The 22,100-nt window shown below is 43.0% G+C and overlaps 1 protein-coding gene across 1 annotated transcript in view; it reads left to right on the forward strand.

Moving 5' to 3' along the window:
• The window catches only part of SYAP1 (synapse associated protein 1), a 30,551-nt gene extending 9,046 nt beyond the window's left edge, over positions 1-21,505 (forward strand). Inside the window, exons 2-9 of the mRNA XM_043570937.1 lie at positions 683-801; positions 1,579-1,645; positions 4,949-5,022; positions 9,267-9,406; positions 15,314-15,462; positions 16,794-16,852; positions 17,260-17,407; positions 19,652-21,505. Coding sequence (XP_043426872.1) covers positions 683-801; positions 1,579-1,645; positions 4,949-5,022; positions 9,267-9,406; positions 15,314-15,462; positions 16,794-16,852; positions 17,260-17,407; positions 19,652-19,779 — 884 coding nt within the window. The 3' untranslated portion in view covers positions 19,780-21,505. The remainder of the gene's footprint in view (positions 1-682; positions 802-1,578; positions 1,646-4,948; positions 5,023-9,266; positions 9,407-15,313; positions 15,463-16,793; positions 16,853-17,259; positions 17,408-19,651) is intronic.
• The last annotated feature ends 595 nt before the right edge of the window (positions 21,506-22,100 follow it).

The following is a 22,100-nucleotide window of genomic DNA, read 5'->3' on the forward strand; positions in this document are numbered from 1 at the left end:
CTATGTTGTATACATTGTGGACTTCGAAATGATATTTGTTTACATACAGGCCTTTATGTTGCGGTTGCAATAGCGCTTTGATACATAATGTCTTTTCAGGTCTTTAGAAACATTAATTTTGTGCTTTTGAAAGGTGAAAGTTTATATGTTCCAGTTTTAATTTTATTCTACATATTTGCTCATTATTATTAGTTAAGAAGGACTTATATTTATATTAGGGCTTGCCAAGATTTCTATTTATTAAAAATTCCCCCAGATTTATCACGAGATGGGTTAATGTAGGGAAGGAGGGACATTTTTTCTTTGAACAAGAGGGAAGGAGAAAATAAAATAGGATATTTAGGGTCTAGAAAGGAAGGAAAGTGAAAAGGAGCCTTGATCTTATTTGTGAAGTTGGAAGGGAGATTACTTGCTGAGATAAGTTAGAACAAGAGACTACTGGGGGAGAAGGGAGGCGTATGCTTAACGCTCTTTGCAAGAGATGAATTAAAGGCCGGGTGTGGATGGCCAGCGGGTCCACCCAGAAGGTGGGGTACTGTCAGTGCTTCTCGTTTCACGTCCTAGTTAACAAGAAACATGCCCTATGGTTGAAGATTCGCATGAGAGCTCTTTAAGGGAAAAATCACAAATATAATAACCATTGTACTTGAATGGAGCATAGACTGTCTTTTATTCTTTGCAGACTATCTATTTAGCTTTGCAACTGCTGCTACAAAAAAGATAACTGAATCAGTTGCTGAAACAGCACAAACAATAAAGAAATCAGTAGAAGAAGGAAAGATAGATGACATCATTGATAAGGTACATTTCAACATCTTTTCAAATTGATTAGCAGCTAAATATAATTATCCCTTCTTTTTATGAACGTCATTAATCCAAGTAGGATATCATATTCCGATAAAAATATTAATTGTTGAGACTCTTGGGGTTTTTTTTCTTCTTTTTGTATAAGAAGTAGCAATGATTTAAATAACCTTGGTTTTAATTTTAATATATTCTGAAATACACTGATACTTTTGCATAATACTGAACTTTTTACATTGTGAGTTTAATTTTAAACTGTAACTGTTTCCAAATATTTATGCCTTTGCATCATTCAGTTACGTTTTTAAAGTCCCATTAGGAATTACATTTTCAGACTCTAAGGAATGAGTTTGTTCATTTCCTGCAGTGGTAGGGTATAGGCCTGGGGAATTTCATTTATGTTGGTAATTATTTGAACTAAGGAGGTCATCAATTAAACTTCAGATAGCTTGTTATTTAGCTGCTTTGCTGTGTGTACTACATGTTAGAATGAGATTTGACCTGGCTTTTATTGTTTTTTGCGATAAAACAAAAATTCAATTTTTAACTCATTTTATCTTTGCATTTGAAAAGATAATCCATCATAAAAAAGGTTGTATACTTAAAATTCAAAACTATTGAATTGATTTTCCCTTTTGGTGGAGAAAGGGTGGAGTATCACTTTTTTAACCTTTTTATTTGAATAAAATTAATAAAATGTCTCAAATGACTTCACAAATCTTACATGTAATAAGCTTCTCGAAGTAATTTGACTCTTTATATATTTTTTAACAGACCATTATAGGAGATTTTCAGAAGGAACAGAAAAAATTTGTTGAGGAACAGCATACCAAAAAGTCAGGTATGATATCGGTTTGTATACATGACTCACCTACCAAATTTTATTGAGCACCTATTAATGTGCCAGACACCACACTGAGGCGCTGAGAATACAAAAATGTGTAACAGCCCCCATCCTTCAGGTAGCACAAAGACTAGTGGGGAAGTCAAGCTCATAAACCTTTGGGGTTTAAAGGAAGGGAGAAAATTGTTCCCACAGAACTGGTGACAGCCCCTCTGGGGAGCTGGCTGTGACAGAGTGAGCATTCATTTCTCATTTTATAACATGGCCAACACACTGTGTGATATACACATAATTGGCACTTAGCAGAAGTTGGCTCCCTTCCCATTCTCTTCAGGAGATAAAAACGAAAGAGCTTTCTAGAGGAGTGACAGAGGGCCATGAAAAGTCATGGAGTGTTTGAGGAAGTTAGTGCATTTCATTACTGACAAATGCTTGTTTAAATGTTTGCAGTTACAGGATCTCAAAATGTCTACTTTTACTGTTTGGATGTACTGAAACACAAAACCGGCCTCTTGTCTTTGAATTTGGCAAAATGGTAAAACAATTCCATCAGTTTGAGCAGTGCCACAAATTCAAAAAGAGCTAGTTAGTCCTGTGGCGGGTCAGGCAACTCAAAGTGGAAAGCAGCTTTGGGGACAAAAAATCTATACAAATTAGCCTACCTTAGGATAGCAGAGAAAGTGATCCTGGCTTGGAGACTTGGGGTAGGCGCTGGTCAGAGCCTCTGAGACAGGAACTTTGAGTGAGCAGGGGAAAGGCTCGGAGGCACTTTCAGTTTTGAGACACCCATTAGACCCCAGGTGAGAGGAACATGTACAAAGGCAGGGAAGGGAATGCAGGAAAATTCCATTCCTTGGTTGCACAAGTCATATTTCAAAGGCCCAATAGCCACAAGGGGCTAGTGGCTTCCATATTGGACAGTGCAAACTTAGAACATTTCCATCAGTGCAGAAAGTTCTGTTGGTCGGCACTGCTCTAAATTAACTGAATGGGGTCCAACAGGAGCAGTTGATTCCTGTGTGAAGCATGCATGAAGAATCCCATCTACTGATACAGATTAGAAGTCAATTTGTGTAAAAACCATGAGAGTAGGTGAGCTCAGTGAGAAGTGTGTCGAGCATGAAGAGAGCTGAGCAGAGATCTAACAGTGTTGACAGGAAGGAAGGAATGGGAGAAATTGACAGTTCCTGAGTGCCTGATGTTTACATGCAACATCTTCTTTACTAAAAGGTAGGATCAACAAGGTTAATTCGCTGCAGGTTGCTCAGCTGGTAAGTGATGAAACAAATCTGCCATCAAAACCAGTGCCCATTTTTACTTACCAAGAGACAACAGCTAGGAGAGAGAAGCAATAGAAGCCCAGAGAGGGGAGAATTTCAAGGAGAGTTAGGTCGGCTAAGAAGTCCATTTACAAGGACCATGAGGAAAGGCACCATGTGAGTGTTCCTTGTGCATTTGTTCATTTAACGGTCACAGAAACTCAGAAGTGCTTACTCTTCTCTCCATTTCACAAAGAAGGAAACTGGGCCTAGAGAGAAAAGAACTAAGAACTGTCCGTGGGTTGGACAACCAGGAGGTTACTGGTCACCCTAAAAAGAGCAGTTTCAGAGGAACAGGGAGGCAGGGAGTGTCTCATCCATACTGGTAGTTTGAGCCTTGAGAGGACCTCATCTGAGGGTTAAGTAGTACCAGGAGAGGCCACCCAAGGTGAATAGACTTAAATTGGACGCCAGAATATTAAAGCAAATAGTGTTTTCAAGGGGCTTTACCCCAATTTTTTTAAGTATGAAAATATGCTTATTTTATCTTATATTTAACAGAATTTGGATTATAATTGCCACCATTTGCCTGTTTAAGATGAGCCTAAGAATGAGCCAGGTGTCTGTCTGTCCATATGTCTATCCACACATGCACATAACTTTTCTATCAGTTGGTACACAATAGGATGTCTCTTCCATTGGACTTTTGCCACATGACACAAAAGGGCAGGGGTGTTTTGTTGAAAATACTAGGAGCCCCTACATGTATCTTTTGTGCTGACCTCCCACCTCCACAGCCCCAGCTCAGATGGTAGCCCCAGTTCGGATGCTCACTGGCTTTGTCTCCACTATTTCCTACTTGCTGCTCCCTCTGAACACCCCCTACACACACCCAGCACTGAACTCCTCCTAGACCAAGATCACCTCCCAGGTCTCCGCAGAAAACCCCTGGGACTCACCTCTCAGTGGCTGCATTTGTCACCCAACAGTATAAGCCTGATGAGTTGTAATCCCCTTCTTCTTGTGAGCCCCAAAGACAACATGTCTGTTGTAGATCCCAGCCCTGTTGTTTACTTCCCGATTTGCCCATTTCTTTATTTGCTTTCACTCCTGACAACCCTCTTCTCAGTTCCTAACTGCTTATCACCTTTTGTCATGAATCAAGTACAGTGACTTTTTCAAAAGAACTTTTTATTTGGAAATAATTTCAATTTACAGAGCAGTTGCGAGTATAAAGGGAGTACTGAGAACACCCATACCCCCTCTCCCTAGATTGTTGGTTTTAGTCCAACTGCCTTGTCCTTTACACCCTTTCTCCCTCTGTGTGTGTCTTTTCTGTTCCACTCAATGTGTGTTTCCTAAGAATTAGGGGTATTCTCTTACATAATCACTGACCAGACAGTTACCAGCTTTAGGAAAAGAACACTGATACGATGTGCATATTCTAATTTTGTCAATTGACCCAGTAATGTCCTTTGTATGTTTTCCCCCTCAATACAGCATGCAGCATAGCTTTCCTCATGTGTCTTAGCCTCTTTTAATCTGCACCAATCCAGGACCTTTGTCTTTTAGGACATTAATGTTTTCAAAGGATATTCTGCCCCCGCCCCCTTGGCCTCCTTTTTTTTTTTTTTTAAATAGACCTTTCCTAGTTGGGCTTTGGCTGATATTTCCTCATGATTAGATTCAGATTATGCATTCTTGGCCAGAATACTATATAGATGATGTTGTGTCCTTCTCAGGATAGCCCATCTGGAGGCCTACGATGACCATCTCTTTTTCATTGGTGATGATCATTTGGGTCACTTGGTCAAGGTGTTGTCCAATTTCTCCACCATATAATTCAAGTAATTTTTTACCAAATGCGTACATGCTTTAGATTCATATCTTAAGTCTAGGAATTATGATGAATGTTCATCTTTGGAGCTCATTAATAAATTGCCACATTCATTATGTGGCAACTTATTCTTTCAAACCACGATTGCAGTGTAACCTTTGTAACATGTTTTTCTCTTTTTTTCTTTATTATTAAAACCTTTAGAAGCAGCAGTGCCCCCATGGGTTGATAGTAATGATGAAGAAACAATTCAACAGCAAATCTTGGCCTTATCTGCTGTAAGTACCTCGTGATTCCCTGTATAGAGATACTTTCTTCCTATCATGACTTTATCCATAGAATGTTTTTCTTCTATATAGTATTTAAAATGTTTTGAGATACTAGAACTGTACACATCAACTTTCTCTGGTTTTTCCCCTTAAGTTCCCCCTCCCGCCAAGTTTTAATTTCTCCTTAAGTTCTTTTTTCTTAACAGAAAAGTATGATCTGTTACACAAAATAATTATTTCAGCCTTAAAAGGATTCTTTTATGTTATTAAGATGATCTTTTGAGATATGCTATCATACAAAGTTTCTAGATATCATTCTAGTTCATCTGAGTGAAAAGATTGTATTCTAAGTTTGCTCTTTAACTATCATATGTATTTTAAAATGAAATTGAAAGAAATAAACTTTTCTTTGCTGGCCTACAAAGATTTCTCTTGGGATTTCAGAGGGAACATAGTGATACCAGTTAACAGTTGTACAGTACCTGACACTTTCAGAAAGAACTTTCTTACCCATTATCTCCTTTAAACCTCACTGTACGTTTATGAGGTAGGTAGGGCCTTTTATTGCCGTCGTGCAGGCGTGATGACTGTGACTCCCAAATGTGACACTCACTCCTTACATGTGTCTCCACTGGGCTGTGGATTCTTAGTGGGTGGAGAGACTGGCTTTAATCTCTGTCCTCAGCACATAGCAGCCTGCCTGGCAGGGGACTCAGCAAATAGGGCTTTGACTGTATCAGTGGTTTTCAAGCTTTGTTTTTAATCTACTCTTTTTTTTTTTTTTTTTTTTTTTTAACCAAAGTCATAAATGGAACTTCAGTCTAGAAAACAGACATAGAGCTGGGCTTTACTTTGCTTCCATTGTCCTCCCCCAGGGCATTTTAAGATTTTTTCTTTTTCATTAGTAAACCCCTTAAAAGATTCTTTTTTAAGTTTGTTTATTTATTTTGAGAGAGAGAGAGCAAGTGCAAGCAGGGGAGGGGCAGAGAGAGGGGGAGACACAGAATGTGAAGCAGGCTCCAGGCTCTGAGCTGTCAGCACAGAGCCTCACATGGGGCTTGATCCCATGAACTGTGAGATCATGACCTAAGCGGAAACCAAGAGTCAGATGCTTAACCTACCGAGCCACCCAGATGCCCCTCCATTAGTAAGCCCTTTAAGGGCCTGAGCATCCATTACAAGTTCAGTATGAACACCATGTGTTTTGTTTACTGTGCTATGGCCAAACTTGATGCTGACATCACATAATGCTTATCTCCAGAAGAGAATTGGGACAGTGAGACTGTCATTTGAGGGCAGACATCAGATACTCACAGTCAAGTAAGTCCTCATAGCTCCTCTGTCCCCCAGACCTGTTCCTGTCCTCATCTTCTCCATCTCAAAATAAGACTCCAGTCATCCACCAGTTTGTTCTAGCCACTAACCCGAGAGTCTTCCTTCAGTCACACCCCACCCCCACCCCGCCTGGGCCTGCTGCAACTTGACAACGCTATGTTCCTGATATACCTCTATACCACTTCTCCACTGCTGCTGCCACCACAGCGGTCCCAATGCCATCATCTCCTGCCTTCAGCGTCCCAACCACTGTCCTATCCTTACCCCTTTCCCTACAAGCTCACAGCAGCCACAGGGGTCCCATTTATGATGTAAATCCCTTCGTGTCACTCTCCCACATAGAGCCTTCTAATGGCATCTCGCCTCGCGTGGGCTAGGATCTAAACCCCTTCCACTGGCTTCGAAGGCCCTTGGCTTTGCATCCCTCACCTCCCTCGTGCCCCACTGCCCTGCGTCCCAGTGTTCCAGCCACTGTTTTTTTCTGGAACACAAGTGAGCCAAGCTTTGTCCTGCTTCAGTGCCTGGTGCTTGCTGTCCACTCTTCTTAGAAGCCCACCCTACACCATTCCACAAGATCTCATCTCAAAGGTCACCTCCCTCGCCACCCTTTCAGCCCTCTACTAGTCACCCCATCTCATAGCGTTAGCAATCTAAACCCTTGTCTGTCTCTTCCCACTCCCCCACCCCACAAGTGGAATGGAAACGCTGTGCAGGCAGGGAGGGACTCCATTTGTGCTGTGCCCTGCTGAGCAGGTGGCACGGTGCCTGGGGCACAGCAGGTCCTCAATGGGCATCTGCTGAGTGGATGATGCAGTGAACATTGCACACAGACATGCCTGCAAGAGAGCACTCAAGATACCAGCATGACCCAGAGGCTTTGAACCATCTTCAGTACATTCTTTATGGTGGCTTCTGAATGTTTTAAGAGATAGACTAAATTGCTATAGTGAAGAAATAAAACAAGACAGTAGGTTAAACAAGCTGTGACTTTCCCTCCCTCTTCCCCCCTCATGTAAGAGTCTAGAGGTAGATGGTCCACGTAGGTGTGCTTTGCCCATGAACTCATCTGTAGACCCAAGTATTTCCTGTCTTAATCTTATCCTATGCCAGCCCCTAGACTGTTGTCTGCCTTCTCTGCGGTGAAGTCAGCTCTCATGACCGTGCCTGTGTTCCAGCCTGTGGGAACTGGGAAAGAGGATGGTGGGTACACCAGACCATTTGGAAGATGAGACTCAGAAATTGCACCTATCCCTCAGGCCTACATCCCTTTGGCAACTTAGACACATGGCCACTCCTAATGCTGGGGAGCCTGGGAAATCCAGTCTCTGGCTGCGTGGCCACATGCCCAGCTGGAACTCAAGAGTTGTGATCCTGGAAGGGAGGGAGGAAGGGATACTGGGAGATGATTAGCAATCTCTCCATCAGAGTTGCTACATTCTCCTACTTGCCAAGCACTAGTTGGGACAATTCAGAGCCTATAGCAGAGTAGACCTTTAAGTTTCTCGTGCTGGGGCACCCCTCAGGGCATCATGCATAAAAAAGAAATTGATAGTACAGCTGTCATTAGGTAGTTGTGAGAATGCAATTCAGAAAATTGTGTTTAGAACCTCCCCTGGGCCAGCCTAGTCCTGGGCCTGGAGGTGGCTGAGACCTGCCCTCCAGAGCCCGAAGGCTTACTGGACATCTGCTAGTGGAGTCACACATAGCATCGCTCCCATGCTGAACACTGTCGTGCGGGACACGCAACGAAGCACCAAGGAAAGCGGCATGTCCCTGATTTTGGAGAGGGAAGAGGATGATCTCAGGGCAGCTTCCCAGAAGTGATGACATTGGAGTGGAGTCATGAGTCTTGGGAGGAGGGTGTGAGGATGTTTGGGGGATGTGGGACAGGGCTTGACATTCAGGTAGGGGGTTTTGTAAGCATTTGGATATGACTGGACTGCATGGTGCAGGTGGAGGTGTGGATATGGAGCCAGATCATGAAGACCTTTCTGTACCATTCTGGTAAGTTTAGGTTTCATCTCAAAGGCGACAAACGAGTCATTTAAGGGTTTTAGTGACCAGTAAAACACATGTTTTCCTTGCGACAGGGTAGAAAGTTGCTTGCTCTGGGTGGGAGAAATGGGACTGGAGATATTTGCCCCTTCAGCGTCTGCTGTAGAAATCCAGGTGAAACGTGATACGGCAATTTTTAGACTTTGAAATTTTTACATGAGAAGGTAAAATAACTAAACCCTATTTAGGTTCAGATTTGTTCTTTATTGATGTAGGCATCTCAAAAACCAAAAATATGGTTAAAATCTAACACGGGCAAGATATGATAAAACTGATGCTTATAGTAGCCAGTTTCTAAGATTATTTAAGCAGCCAATTTTCTAAGATTATTTTACAGTAGTTTTCACATAAAGATACTCGCTGGAACAAATGTACATTCATATGATTTGAAACTCTGTAATTTCAACTAACTGCATGATTGAACTTCCTGGCCTCCCACAAGGCTCTCTTCAGTGGAGACTGTTAAAAAAAATACATGACAGGGGACACCTGGGTGGCTCAGCTAAGTGTCCCACTCCTGGTTTCAGCTCAGGTCGTGATCTCAGGGGTCCATGCTGACAGGGCAGAGCCTGCTTGGGATTCTCTCTCCTCTCTCTACCCCTCCCCCATCTCGTGCGCACATGTGCACCCGTGTGTGCACTTGCTCTCTCAAATAAACTTTAAAAAATAAAAATAAAAATAAATGATAAATACATGACAGGATTGGTCACTCTCCACTCTCAAGCAGACAGGTTAATGATACTTCAGTGGATTTTGTGGCTGAAATCTTTAGGAGAATTGAATATTTGTCAAACTGGTGATGCACTGTTACATATTAATTGCTGTCTACATTTTTCCCCATGTTTTTCCCCTTTTCATCAAAGGACAAGAGGAATTTCCTTCGTGACCCTCCAGCTGGAGTGCAGTTTAATTTTGACTTTGATCAGATGTACCCTGTTGCCCTGATCATGCTCCAAGAGGACGAGCTGCTGAGTAGGATGAGATTTGCCCTTGTTCCTAAACTGTAAGTAAGCAGTGTGTTCCTGAGCCAGAGCTACGCAGCTCACACAGCACATATTGGCATTTTCTAGTGGCCTTGGTCATATGCAGAGTGTCGGGGCAGAATCCTGGAGTGGGGGCCAGAGCAGTTTCCTGTTCCGTCTTCATGAAAATAGGCTCTGTGGCCCTTCAGCTGGTGTGCATGCGCTCTCTCTCTTTCTCTCTCTCTCTCTCTCTCTCTCTCTCTCTCTCTCTCTCTCTCCCTCTCTCTCTCTCTCTCTCTCTCTCTCTCACACACACACACACACACACACACAGCCATAGAATCGAAACTGAGAGTGGGCCTAACAGGAAATTTGGGGTGGAGATAAGATGTGCTGTTTTATCCCCAGTTAGAAGCTAGAACAGTTTCCGATAGAAACAACCAACGTGCCGTGTCTTCCAAATAAAATTAAGGTCCCCAGGGCTCATTAGGACCTGGCCCACCACCTTTTTACACTCTGGCTCTGCTCTCTAGCAACAGTGTTCTTGTTCTCCTTCCCACCTGAAGTTTTCCTCTGCCCGCAGGCCTTGTTCTCCTCCGAAAGTCTTGCTTGTCCTTCAGCTCCCGTGCAAGCATAATGTCTTCAGGGACACAGCCCTGACCAGGATCAGCAGAGGCCCCCCACGGTGGGTGGGTCTCCTCCCTTCCCTTCTGCCATCATGGGCTCTTGCTCACCTTTTTTAATTCCAATTCCTTGTTTTGAATCTATTGCATTTTTAGTCCATGGTCTTTCTTCCTCCGTGAGCTTTCCATTATTATAGCACTCTATTCTTTTTGGATGGGTGCAGTATCTTCCTGGTCTCTGAGAACCTAGTTTTCTTGAAATACCCTTTTGTCTCGGTGCTTTTCTTGAATTTTTGTGTTTGTTTTGGGCTCTGTGATTCATGTTGCAGGCTTTCCTTATCCGTCCTTCTTCGTATCTGAAGGCACCCTGCAGAAAGGGCACTTAGAGCTGTGTGTTCCCACAGGCCTTTCGGGCAGGGTGGCTTCCCTGAGAGGACTCCACCTCCTGCCTGACCAGTCTCAGCCACGCCAGCTGCCTGAGTGTGGAGAGGCTCAGCTCACAGTGAACCGTGGCTCTCTGTTGCATGGAAGCACAGTCCCCAGCTGGAAGGGGCAGTGCGGGAGTCAGCCAGCTCGCTGCTCCTCTGGGGCCTCACCACCATGCCTCCTGTCTCGAGCCCGACCTGCACCCGGCCTTCAGAGACGCCTGTGCCTCCCGTCCCTGGCTCTGTCCGAGGGCACCCTGGGTGAACCGGCCCGTTCTCGCCAGCCGCCCTTCCTGCAGGCGGCTTACCACAGCTTTCTCCGGTCTACAGAGTAGATTGCTGCTGGCCCATCAGCCTTTCCCCTTCCACTGTGCTTTCCTCGCCAGTTCTCTCTGTCCTGGGGGGTTTGATTTACTTAATTCCTTTTCTATTATTTTAGAATGTCTCAAATCTCATTACAAATCTAATCCTTAGACTGTGTCCAAAATAGCTATTTTGGGGGCACCTGGCTGGCATGACTCTTAATCTCTGGGTTGTGAGTTCAAGCCCCATGTTGGGTGTAGAGATGACTTAAAAATAAATAGGTAGATAGGTGGATAGATAAAGTAGCTATTTTTAGTGAAGAATATATAAAAAAAAAATTATCAACTGATCTTTTTTTCACTATTATGCTCACAAAACCCTGAGAGTTGGCTTTTGAACAGTTCATGTGTATATATCTGATAGAAGCTCTTTCATCTTGGAATTTGAGGTTGTACCTATTCTGAATAACTGCCTCTTTCTGAGAGAAGAGTAGCAAAGCTCTGGGGTTTGGGTGGGCTTTGTACCTGAAGGCTCCATCAACTTGAAGACCATTCAAATCACCTTGGGTCACACAGCGGGCTCTCTGCCAATGCTCTCAGGACGGTCCCGAGACCCCGAGGCAGTGGGGCATGTGGCCCAGGGTTACGCATGGCAGGCATGTGGCTAGGTGTCCACAGCGTTGGTTAGTGACAATTCTGGATGCCTTCTTACTGCTGACAGTAATTTTAGAGTCTTGAAAAGATTGGGAGAATTGGTATTTGGCAAGTAGTATTTCTGGTTTGTTGCTAGCTAGTTAAATGGTCTATTGAGTAATATAATTCCAGTTTCCTATTGCTAATTCTGTTAGGGATCATTTAGAAATTAGGGTTATCATTTTTTATAAGTCTTTACCCATTAGAAATGCTTACTGAAATATTTGTGGATGGAAGGATGTGATATCTGGCATTGCCTTAAAATATTCCAACCCATACCCAGAGAAGGGCATGTGTGGAAAAGAGAGGGACAGACATGAAGTGTGATTGGCAAAATGCTGGTGATTGCTGGTTAGGTCACAGGTACAGGGGCCTCTTTGTCCTAGTCTCTCCACTTTTTTTTTGTTGAAATTTCCATAATAAAAAACATGAGCCATCACACACAAATCTAGGACTCCTGCTTTGGTCCTTTGAGACACTTTTTCTAAGCAGAAGCCATCACTAACCGGGGAACAATTTAGAAAACAAATCAAAACAAACTTGCTCTGTATTTCAAAATGCCTCCTAGTGTGTTAACGCTTCCCTGTGACAGCAGGGCTGGCATGAGACGAGCCCTGCTCTTGCATCACAGATGCCCTCTGAGGTCTTTACTCTGACAAAGCAGAGAAATCACAAGTCCTTTCCGGCCTTGGACTGTGACCTATGCTCATTGTTTCCCAGAGGGTATTCACAGCATACTAGTGCCTGAAAATAGTTCATGAAAGCCTAAGTGATCAGATAGTAGACATTTGGGAGTTGCTAACTCCCGTGGTTTTCTTTATCACAGAGCTTCTCAGAACCTTTATATGTCATCTGCACTGTGACTCTCCAGAGGGTCACGGAGTGTTTCTATAGTGTGCCTCCGTGACCACTTCCTCGTCCATCAAGAGGGAGAAGGTCTGGGAAAGAAAACAGTCCAGATGCTTAGCTTTATTGAGAGAACGAAGATTGCCCGTAATCTGTTGTAGATTGCCGGCATACCTGTTTCATTTTGGACTTTTCATAGAGGTCAGAATTAAGAGTGACCTTGAAAATATTCAGGGAGCTCACTACCTCCTGGGTAGCTAAGCTCCCTTCTGTCTCAACGTGATGTTAACAGTTGAAGATTTTTTAACTTAACTGGGTAAAGAGCCCCAGTTGTTTTCTTTGTTCCCCAGGTGTCTTCATCTCTGTATCCCCTCAACATCCAGGTGCTTACCGGTCCAAAAGTGAGTCCTCCGAAAGGAATGTAAAGTGCTGTCTGCCTGCAGTAGAGCACACTAGAGTGTACCTTGGGTCGCTCTGTAATGCCACCTAATGTTCTGTTAGCTATTCTCACGGCTGCAGCATACTGTTGTTTGCTCAGGTAAACTTGTGCTTGACTGTAACCCCTTGCCAACTGCTGTTAAGCTGGGTCTCCCTCCTGCCAAACTAGTTCCAGGAGATGTTCTAAGAAAAAGAGAGTTGTGAGACCACACGAGGTTGGGACATGCTAACTTGGCATCGAGTAGGAACTTAAGTAAGAGGTCATTATTCCTGTGACCATCTGTGTTGGCAGATAGTCTGGCTTATTCGTCCCTGAATCACCTGGCACGGGGTCTGATGCCTGTGGCACTCGGTGAACATTGGTGGAATTAATGAAAGAAAAGATGGGCTGCGTCTAGCAGCACGTCAGCTTCTTATCTAGCCCAGCTTGTGTCGCTAATCTTGTATTTTGCCCCAGTCACTGAAAAAGCTCGTCTCCTGGCCCAGCTTCACCAGTCACAGATGTGGCAACCCTAAGGCAGGTCCTGTCCTCATCCGTAAGCCTGGGTCTCAGAATTTTCTTAGTTCTCATTGATAATCTTCTCCTCCTTCAAAATCTTTTTCAGTTATACTTTCTTCCTCTGGTTTCTCCCCATTCTAAGACCCTGCATCCATCCCTTCTAGTAAACTGGGAGATAGAGACACATTCTCCCACCCTTTTATGACTTGTAGCAACATGTTCTGGGAACACAAAATGCGTGACTCCTCCAGTACGTGTGCCCCTGCACAACTCCGCGGGTCACCAAAGCCATCGCTGGTTCAGTGACCTGGTGGGGAGGGGAGTGCATTTTATGTTTTTTGTTGAGTTTTGTTCTGCCTTCCACCCTCGAGATGTTTAATTGCTCTGAGGTAAGCATACTCATCAATGTTTATTATTATTTTATTTAAACAATCACACCTTTATATAGAAAGATTGGATGTATAACATGAAAACTTTTTTCTCACTTGAGACCTAATGCTCCATCACTCCTGAATGCTTTAATGTCTATTTCCTATGAATAAGGCTTCTCCTGCATAAACACCTTGTAACCACCTGAATCAGGAAATGGTCACTTATGCATTATTACCTTCTGATTCTCAGACCCCTTTCAAGTTTCATGGGGTTGTTTTTTTTGTTTTGGGGGGTATTTTTTGAGAGAAAGAGTGAGCAGGGAAGGGGGAGAGGGAGAGAGAGAATCCCAAGCAGGCTCCATGCCTAGTGCACAGCCCAACGCGGGGCTCCATCCCACAACCGTGAGACAGCAACCTGAGCCAAAATCAAGATTCGGGTGCTTAACCAACTGAGCCACCCAGGCACCATCTACCTTTTTCTTTTCTTTCTTTTTTTTTTTTTTTTTTTAAGTAATTTCCACACCCAGCATGGGGCTCGGACTCACAGCCCTGAGATCAAGAGTCACATGCTCTACTGACTGAGCCAGTGAGGCACCCAACCGCATTCAAGTTTTACATTGTCCCAGTGTCCTCTGTACTAGCAAAAGGATCTAGCACAGGCTCAATTGTTGCATTTAGTTTTCATGTCTCATTGGTCTCCTTCAATCTATTGCATCCTATCAAGTGGTGCACGCTGCCATTTTGTCCCATTACTGTCTACACTTTGGTCACTAGATGAAGGTGGTTTCTGCCAGACTTCTTGACTATAAAGTTATTTCTCTCCTCTTTGAAATCAGTAAGTATTTTCTGGGGAGGTATTTTGAAACTCTTTAAAAATACTGCATTCCTCATCAGACTTTGAATGTATTCATGTATTTATTTGTATCTGTATAGACTCATGGTCCTGTTTTATGCAATGGATATAATCTGTTGCTATCATTATTTATTTTGATGCTCAAATTATCACCAACTTGGCCAGTGGGAGCCCATTCAAGTTGGTTTCTGTGTCTTTTTGACTCATCCTCATTTTTTGAGTGCTTTCTTACTTTCTGGTATGAAGTAGTTTAGGCTCATCTTGTTCTTTCCCTGCTGTAACCCTGGAATTGGCTATTTACCCAAAAAACTCTGATTCATTTTAGTGGAAAATGGTATATAGACACCAAGATCTGAGCACTTAGGCATGCTCATTTCTATTGAGGTGTCACTACTCCTTGGTTCACTCAGTGGACAGAGCTGGGGAATATTTGTGTGCTCATGTATATACATATATACTCATTTGTATCTCTACTAAATGAAAACTATGTATTCATAGTGCTACCTCACAACAGGGATCATTCTAGAACTTTCTCTTTCAATGTTTCTCATTCCCTTTCCTGACTGTGAGAAACTTGGTTCCGACTATCCTTAATATTTTTACTTAATTGATCAACCCCCTGCGTGTAACCAGTCTTCCATTTTCACCACCACCCCCTTCCCTGCTCAGACATACTCCTCTCTCAGCTCAGGCTGTCACTCCCCATTCCACGCCACCCCCACGTGGACCCTTACCTTACAGGACTTGGTCACCAGCACCCCCTGCCAGGTGATTTTTCACATGCAGACAAGTAACGCCCCTAAACATCTCTTCCCACCTCTGCTAAAACAAATAGCCCCTGCATGTGTTTGTATGTGTTGCGTGCATTCTCAAATGTGTCATTGTCTGTCTTGAAAAGCGTGAGGGAAGAAGTGTTTTGGAGGAACTACTTTTACCGCGTCTCCCTGATAAAGCAGTCAGCCCAGCTCACCGCCCTGGCCGCCCAGCAGCAGGCCGCCGGGAAGGAGGAGAAGAGCCACGGCAGAGACGAAGACTTGCCAATGACAGGTATGCTGGGAGAAGACTTGACTCGGTGTAAAACAAAGAGTTACTGTAAAAATATTTTTAACTCAGAGACTCTCATGAGCTTGTCATCTTGTGTATACCAAAAATGTCATTGTCATCTTCTGGAAAATTCTTTCTTTTCCCGAGGAAAGAGTCATTCTCCTTGCCCTCTCTCTGACCCTGCTCCTACGTCTTCCCCCAAGCTCTCCTTTCCTTCGCTTTCTTTTTCTTGTTCTTCGGGTTTTTTATCTCTTCCTTTTTATTTCTCCCTTAGTCACTAGTCCTCTTTCCATCTCTTTCTTGGCCCTTTACCTCATAGCATTTCATAGCCTGTGTCCTCCACCGATTCAGGCCATCGCTTTTCTTGGTTTTTCTGCCTTCTGTTCAAGCTGGTGTTCTCCTAGTACTGTAATCTGTAGAGCTCCATTCCACTCCAGGTTGCCAGTGTCTGACTCAGACTGAGGCACCGTCCCGTTGCACATTGCACTCTTGGGACAATTGACCCCTCATTGCTGGGGAAGTGTTTTAAAATATTAGCAACAAGTGAAGATCTGTAATAGCAATTAAAATAAGAATGGTATTTTATGTCACATTTGTCACGTTTAATGAACACCTGTGTATAGGTGCTAATTACAACTAGAGACTTACCTGTTCATAGAATTTTAAATAATTAAGCAAAACCATGTATCCTAAGGCACAGGCTGTACAGACCACTAGAAAAGAACTTGACACTGCATTTAGGGTCAGGGAAGTGGAATGAGGTTGCTCTACACAGTACAATTTGGCATTTTGCATATAAAGAATCCCAGTTGTGTATTATTCTTTGCTTTTTGTTTTCATTAATTTTATTGGGAAATGCCATGTAACCAAATACTGCCTGTGTAACAAAACAGGCTTAAGACAGGGTTCGATAAAGACTATACACCTAGTAAGGTTCACAAGGTAGAAAATGCTGTGAGTGAGCATTGCACTTTGCTTTGTGCTTTCTAGCATTCGTGACAAAAGGAAAATCTGATAAATAACTGAATTCTCATTATCCTAAAAGAAGGAGTATAACTCTTCCTGAATTTGACTTCGGCTAACACTGAGGTCAAAATTTATTTCTTGCTTGGAAATCTTAAAAGAGGTGCATCAAATAGGATGACCTGTAAAAATATCCCCAAAAGAAAGAGGTTGAGATGGTGTCACCTAGCTTTTTCTTAAAAGCCTAACATAAGAGCTCATTTATGAAAATTATTTAGTATTGTCATATTTGTGGCTACTTTAGTTGTTACTATAATATGTATTCGGAATTGAATCAAGCCATTTTTATCTCTTTTATTCTCACTTCTTAGAGGCAGTACGACCCAAAACACCGCCTGTCGTAATCAAATCTCAGCTTAAAACTCAAGAGGTAATACAGTTTTACATTGTACCTAGTAGTTGATGTCTGGAAGTGAAGTAACTCTGTGTTAACTGTCTCAGATCCCATTTGAAACTACTTATGAATACGGGTCTTAGCTGTTTTGAAGAGGGTTCCAGCAGTTGTACAGTTAGGGACATGTAGCTGAGACCTAAGGCGGTTCCTTGGCATCGGTCATTCTAGATGTGCTCTCAGGAATTGGACCTAATGACTGGAGTGGCCCGAACTGAGGGAGAGCATAGTGGATTCAGGTGGTAGCTCATCTGGTGCCCACGCAGCTGTGTAGGTTAGAAGGCCGGAGAACAGCGAGCATCCGACTAGTGGAGGAAGGACATGAAAGCGATGTTGTGCTAAATGCCATGTAGAAAACCATTCTAAGCTCGTTTGTTGCATTTCAGGATGAAGAGGAGATTTCTACCAGCCCAGGGGTTTCTGAGTTTGTCAGCGATGCCTTTGATAGCTGTAACTTAAATCAGGAGGATCTAAGGAAGGAAATGGAGCAACTGGTTCTTGACAAAAAAGAGGAGGAGACAGCCGTAGTAGAAGGTACCAAACAAAGCAAATAGCTGTGCTCTTTTCCAGTTCCAAAGCTGGTTGTAGAAAATGTCATTCTGAAGCAGATTTACGGACATACTGTAACTTCTGCATCAGAATTGCTTCTCTGCCGTTAGAAGATAGCTTCTAGCACGTGTGACCAGACCTCACATTCCCCTGCCTGACGCATGCACCGGAGTGTAGAGAGGAGAAACTGAGCCCAGAGAGGTTATATGATTGGTCCAAGGCACCTGAGCCCCAAGAACATGGGGACAGCAACAGGCGACAGTGCATGCCCTTTCACTTAGAGACACTGCCCTCCAGCCTTCTGCTTGGGCTTATACTTACATATAGAGGATTCTTTTCCTCACTGCTGTGTGCCACAAGAGCATTGCTTCTGGGAAGGAGCAGGCTGCCTTCAAAAAACAAAAAGAATTTCGAGACAAAGTACAAGTGGAAGGAGGGGAGGCTGCTTTCTTTGGCACATCAGGGCGAACGACTGGCTTTCTACTGGATGAAAAGCAAAGGCTCAGGTTAATCATCATCACATTAAGAGTGTTTATGAAGCCTTCTGAGGTTTCAGATGCACCCAGAGAGTCAGCTATTCACCCGGTTGTACAGAGAGCACCCGTGAGAAAAGTAGCCTCCCAGAGGTGAACCGGAACCCTGTTTGCGCACCACGGAGGGACTCTGGGGGAGAGGCTTGGGAAGGGAGGAGGAGGGAAGAGCTTCTGGGGGAAAGAGAAGGCCAGAGGGGAAGTGAAAACTCGGGCTCACTAGGTGCCTCAGACCCCTCCCACCCCCATCTGTTTTCTGATAAAGCTGGCTGCCGGACCCCTCGCGAGGACAGCGCGCAAGAGCCCCACGAGCCCCGCGTGTTGTAGGCAGTCCTAGGGCAGGCTGTGCACCGCTTCCCTTTTTGCCGGCGATGGCTGGTAGCAGAGGCCCCACAGGAAACTGGAAGTCTCCCTGCAGCAGGATTCATTAGGTGCTGGCTGGCTGCTCTGAGCAATCTGTTCTTTCACTGAATTCCTGCCCGATTTTTAATTTGGACCACGTAATATTCTTATACATATTCATTATCTTGCCCCCGCACCTAAACTGTAAGTTCTTCAAGGGAGTTACACCTTGTTCTTGTTATCCCCACGGTACCCCACCAACATGGAGTCTGGCACCCGGTAAGCAGCATACTGTGTCCTTTCCCTTGAGGTCCTGCTGCCAAAAAAATTAAAAATTTGGTTTTGGTTTTTCTTTTCTCTATAGCTACTAAGTTTAAGGTTTTTTTAAAAAATAAAAATGGGGGCACCTGGCGGGCTCAGTCACTGGAGCGTGTAACCCTTGATCTCAGGGTTGTGAGTTCAAGCCCCATGTTGGCCATAGAGATCACTTAAAAATGAAATCAATTTTAGCCTTGCTTTTTAAATAGCTGGTTTGTTTGTTTTCTTTTTTTTAACACAACATAGCAGATGCCTTCTCGTCTACATACATACATGCATGTACGTACGTACGTACACACACACACACACACACACACACACACACACCTATATTGAGTGTCCAAGCAGAAAGTTGCGGTTCTGAATGTCGGCTCGGAAGAGGAATAAACCCAGTGTAAGGGGCCAGGCTTCAGCAGGAGACCTCCTGACTTCAGGTTCTGGTAATCATTGCCGATCTAGGGAGACTACTGCTAACGTGCTTTCACAGAGACTGAAGCCTCCGGATCTGCCTCCGTCTGTATGTCTGTTGCTATCAAACTGTGTGTTCTCAGGCAAGCCACTTAACCTCTCTAAGCCTCTGTTTTCCGCCATGTAAAATGTGCAGCAGTATATCTAGTCCCTGGATTGTTCTCAGGGTCAAAGAAAAAAAGTGGTATGTAGAAAGCAGTTAGTACAGTGCCTGGCCCTGAGTGCTCAAGAAACATTAGCTGTTTTTTTCTGCCATCGTCGTCATTGATAGCAGTAAAAATCAGTTTGCAACCGCATATTAATTATCAATTATCCACTTAAATATAAGGAAAAGCAGAGGTTTTAGTAAAGCAAAATAACACCTGAACTTAGGGCCCTTAACAAGTTTATCTTTCTAATCCTATTTCCCTTTGGTTATTGTTAAAATTTGGTCCACTTTTCTGAGCACACGCAGTGAGGAAACCTGAGACGTTAAACGTTACCATGGCAGGGACTTCCACAGGTAATTATACGCGACCGAATTGTTAAAACTGGCCTTATGAATCTTTACCTTCTCAATTGTTTCTTTCAGAGGAGTCTGCAGATTGGGAAAAAGAACTACAACAGGAATTGCAAGAATATGAAGTGGTGACAGAATCAGAGAAACGAGATGAAAACTGGGATAAGGAAATAGAGAAAATGCTGCAGGAGGAAAATTAGCTCTTTCCTGAAATAAAAGAATAATCCTTAACATTCTGTAACTGACATTAAATTCTAGATGATGACGCTCGCTGAATTAGAAGGCAGAGAAGATTGGTATAGCTTTATGAAATTCAAAATTATTCTTTTTTCAAGCTGAAACTTGCCTTTTCTGCTTTTAAAAAAAAAACATAGGACAGTTATTCTAATATTCAAAAAGAGATGTTTTATGTAATATTTCTTTAATATAAATCTAGTTAGAGATGTTCATGTAGTCAGGATGGTATCTTTGCCACAGAAACGCTTTTCCGTGAGGTCAGAATTATAATTTATTCTTCAATTGTGGTTTTCTAAACATTTGTACTTCTTGTTGCATTTTCATTGCTACATGTATGTTACAGTACTTAACAGATTGATAACTATCAAAATGACCAAATTGTACCAAAGAACTTAAAAAGAAGCACTTTCAAGACTATTTTCTTGCTAGATATTTTCTAAAATTCCATCTAGAAACCTAAGGATAAGATAATTGTTAATTTTAATGGTATAAACATCACACAATTTGACATTGAGAAATACTGTGCAAAAACATTTTTTTTTTCCCTCTGGGGCCTTTTCTTTCTTTCTTATTGTTTGTTTGTTTGTTTGTTTGTTTAACTATACCACACTTAATATTTTTGCTTTCCTAAATTTCACATCACGGTTTTTGTAGAAAGCAGGGCATTTTGTCCTTTTTATATTAATGATCTTCAAGAAGCCCCTTCACCTTACAGTCTCTCGTTTTTGTGAAAATCATCACCACATATAAATGTTTCAGCTTTGTTTGTCTTAATTAAACTGTCAGTCTTTATAAAAGTGTGTTCCTCTGAGTACAACTTAGGGAACTTCACTGCTCAATCCCGCCACACCAGCAGGCCCGTGTTCATAGAATATGGTTATTTTAAAAGAACAAGGTGGCTTAATGTCACAACACTTCCAAGGCATTTACTTTCTGAAACTTTTATATTTTGCAAGGAACCTTTATTTCATACAAGGGAAGAGGATTATGACAATCCTTTATAGGAAAAATGTACATATTTATATTGTGGACACCATAAAAATTAGTCCCTGGTCCTCTGGCAAAGGTATAGTCAATGAGAGAACTGGGTCCAAGAGCTTTGCTCTTGTTTGGAGCTTGGTGTACACGCTTGTGAGTGAGCCAGACTGTCTCGGTAGGATCCCTTGGGTTATAGCAATAAACGCACGTACTCTACGAAACCACTGACCCCACTGTCAAGGGATTTCCACTGCAGTGTCACAGTTGCTGATTACTGAGTTCGGGTTCAGAGACTGTGATTGGCAACTTCTAAAATAACCCTGTTGAGGGGAAAATTTGGTTTGTTTGTTTTTAATCAAGTTTTCTGGAGGGCAAGAAACATGTAAAATGCCTTTAAGTAGCTGAAAAGCCTGGATGTAAGCAGATCAGAATATGATAGCACTTAGCTCTTATATGCACTAGCATTCATATTGTTGAATAAACAGAAAAAAAGCTTTCAGAGAAAGTAAAAAAAAAACTTAAAATGACAATAGACATGTTACAGTTATTACTGTCAACTTTACATTATACTCTTATTGCATTTAAAAACAACCTAACTGCCACTGCTCTATGAAAATAAAAGGATAAAATGATTTTATACACAGCATAAAAATACAGTTATGCTCTATTTTTATGATTCAAATAGGAGTAAACTTATGCTTTTATAAATGACACAGGTAACTGAAGTGTATTCCTTTTTTTTTTTTTTTAATATTTTTGAGAGAGTGCTTGCGGGGGAGGGGCAGAGAGAGGGGGAGAGAGGATCCCAAGCAGGCTCTGTGCTGACAGCAGCGAGCCCAATGTGGGGCTCGAACTCAGGAACCGTGAGATCATGATCTGAGCTGAAGTCGGACGCCCAACCGACTGAGCCACCCAGGTGCCCCTGAAGTGTATTCTTTTAAAGGGAGAAATAATTTGTAACTGTGTTTAGTGAAAGATTTGTATTTATTACATGCCTTGGGGGTAGCCAACAAGCTATACTGAGCATAAGAACACGCAAGCTTCTTAGAACGCTGACATGGAAACCTACTTCTTCACTCCGTGGGGATTATACCTCACTACTCAGAGTGCGGCCCAGGAGCCAGCAGTGGCCTGCCCTGGGAGTTTGCTACGATTGCAGGGTCTCGGGCCCGGCCACAGATTTGCTGCCCCAGGTCGCACGTTACCAAGATCCTCAGGGATTAGAATGGGCTTTACAGGGGCACCTGGCTATTTCAGTCGGTGGGGCGTGCGACTCTTGATCTCAGGGTTGTGAGTTCCAGCCCCA

Source organism: Prionailurus bengalensis, chromosome X, assembly GCF_016509475.1.
Source record: "Prionailurus bengalensis isolate Pbe53 chromosome X, Fcat_Pben_1.1_paternal_pri, whole genome shotgun sequence".
NCBI classification, from domain to species: domain Eukaryota; kingdom Metazoa; phylum Chordata; class Mammalia; order Carnivora; family Felidae; genus Prionailurus; species Prionailurus bengalensis.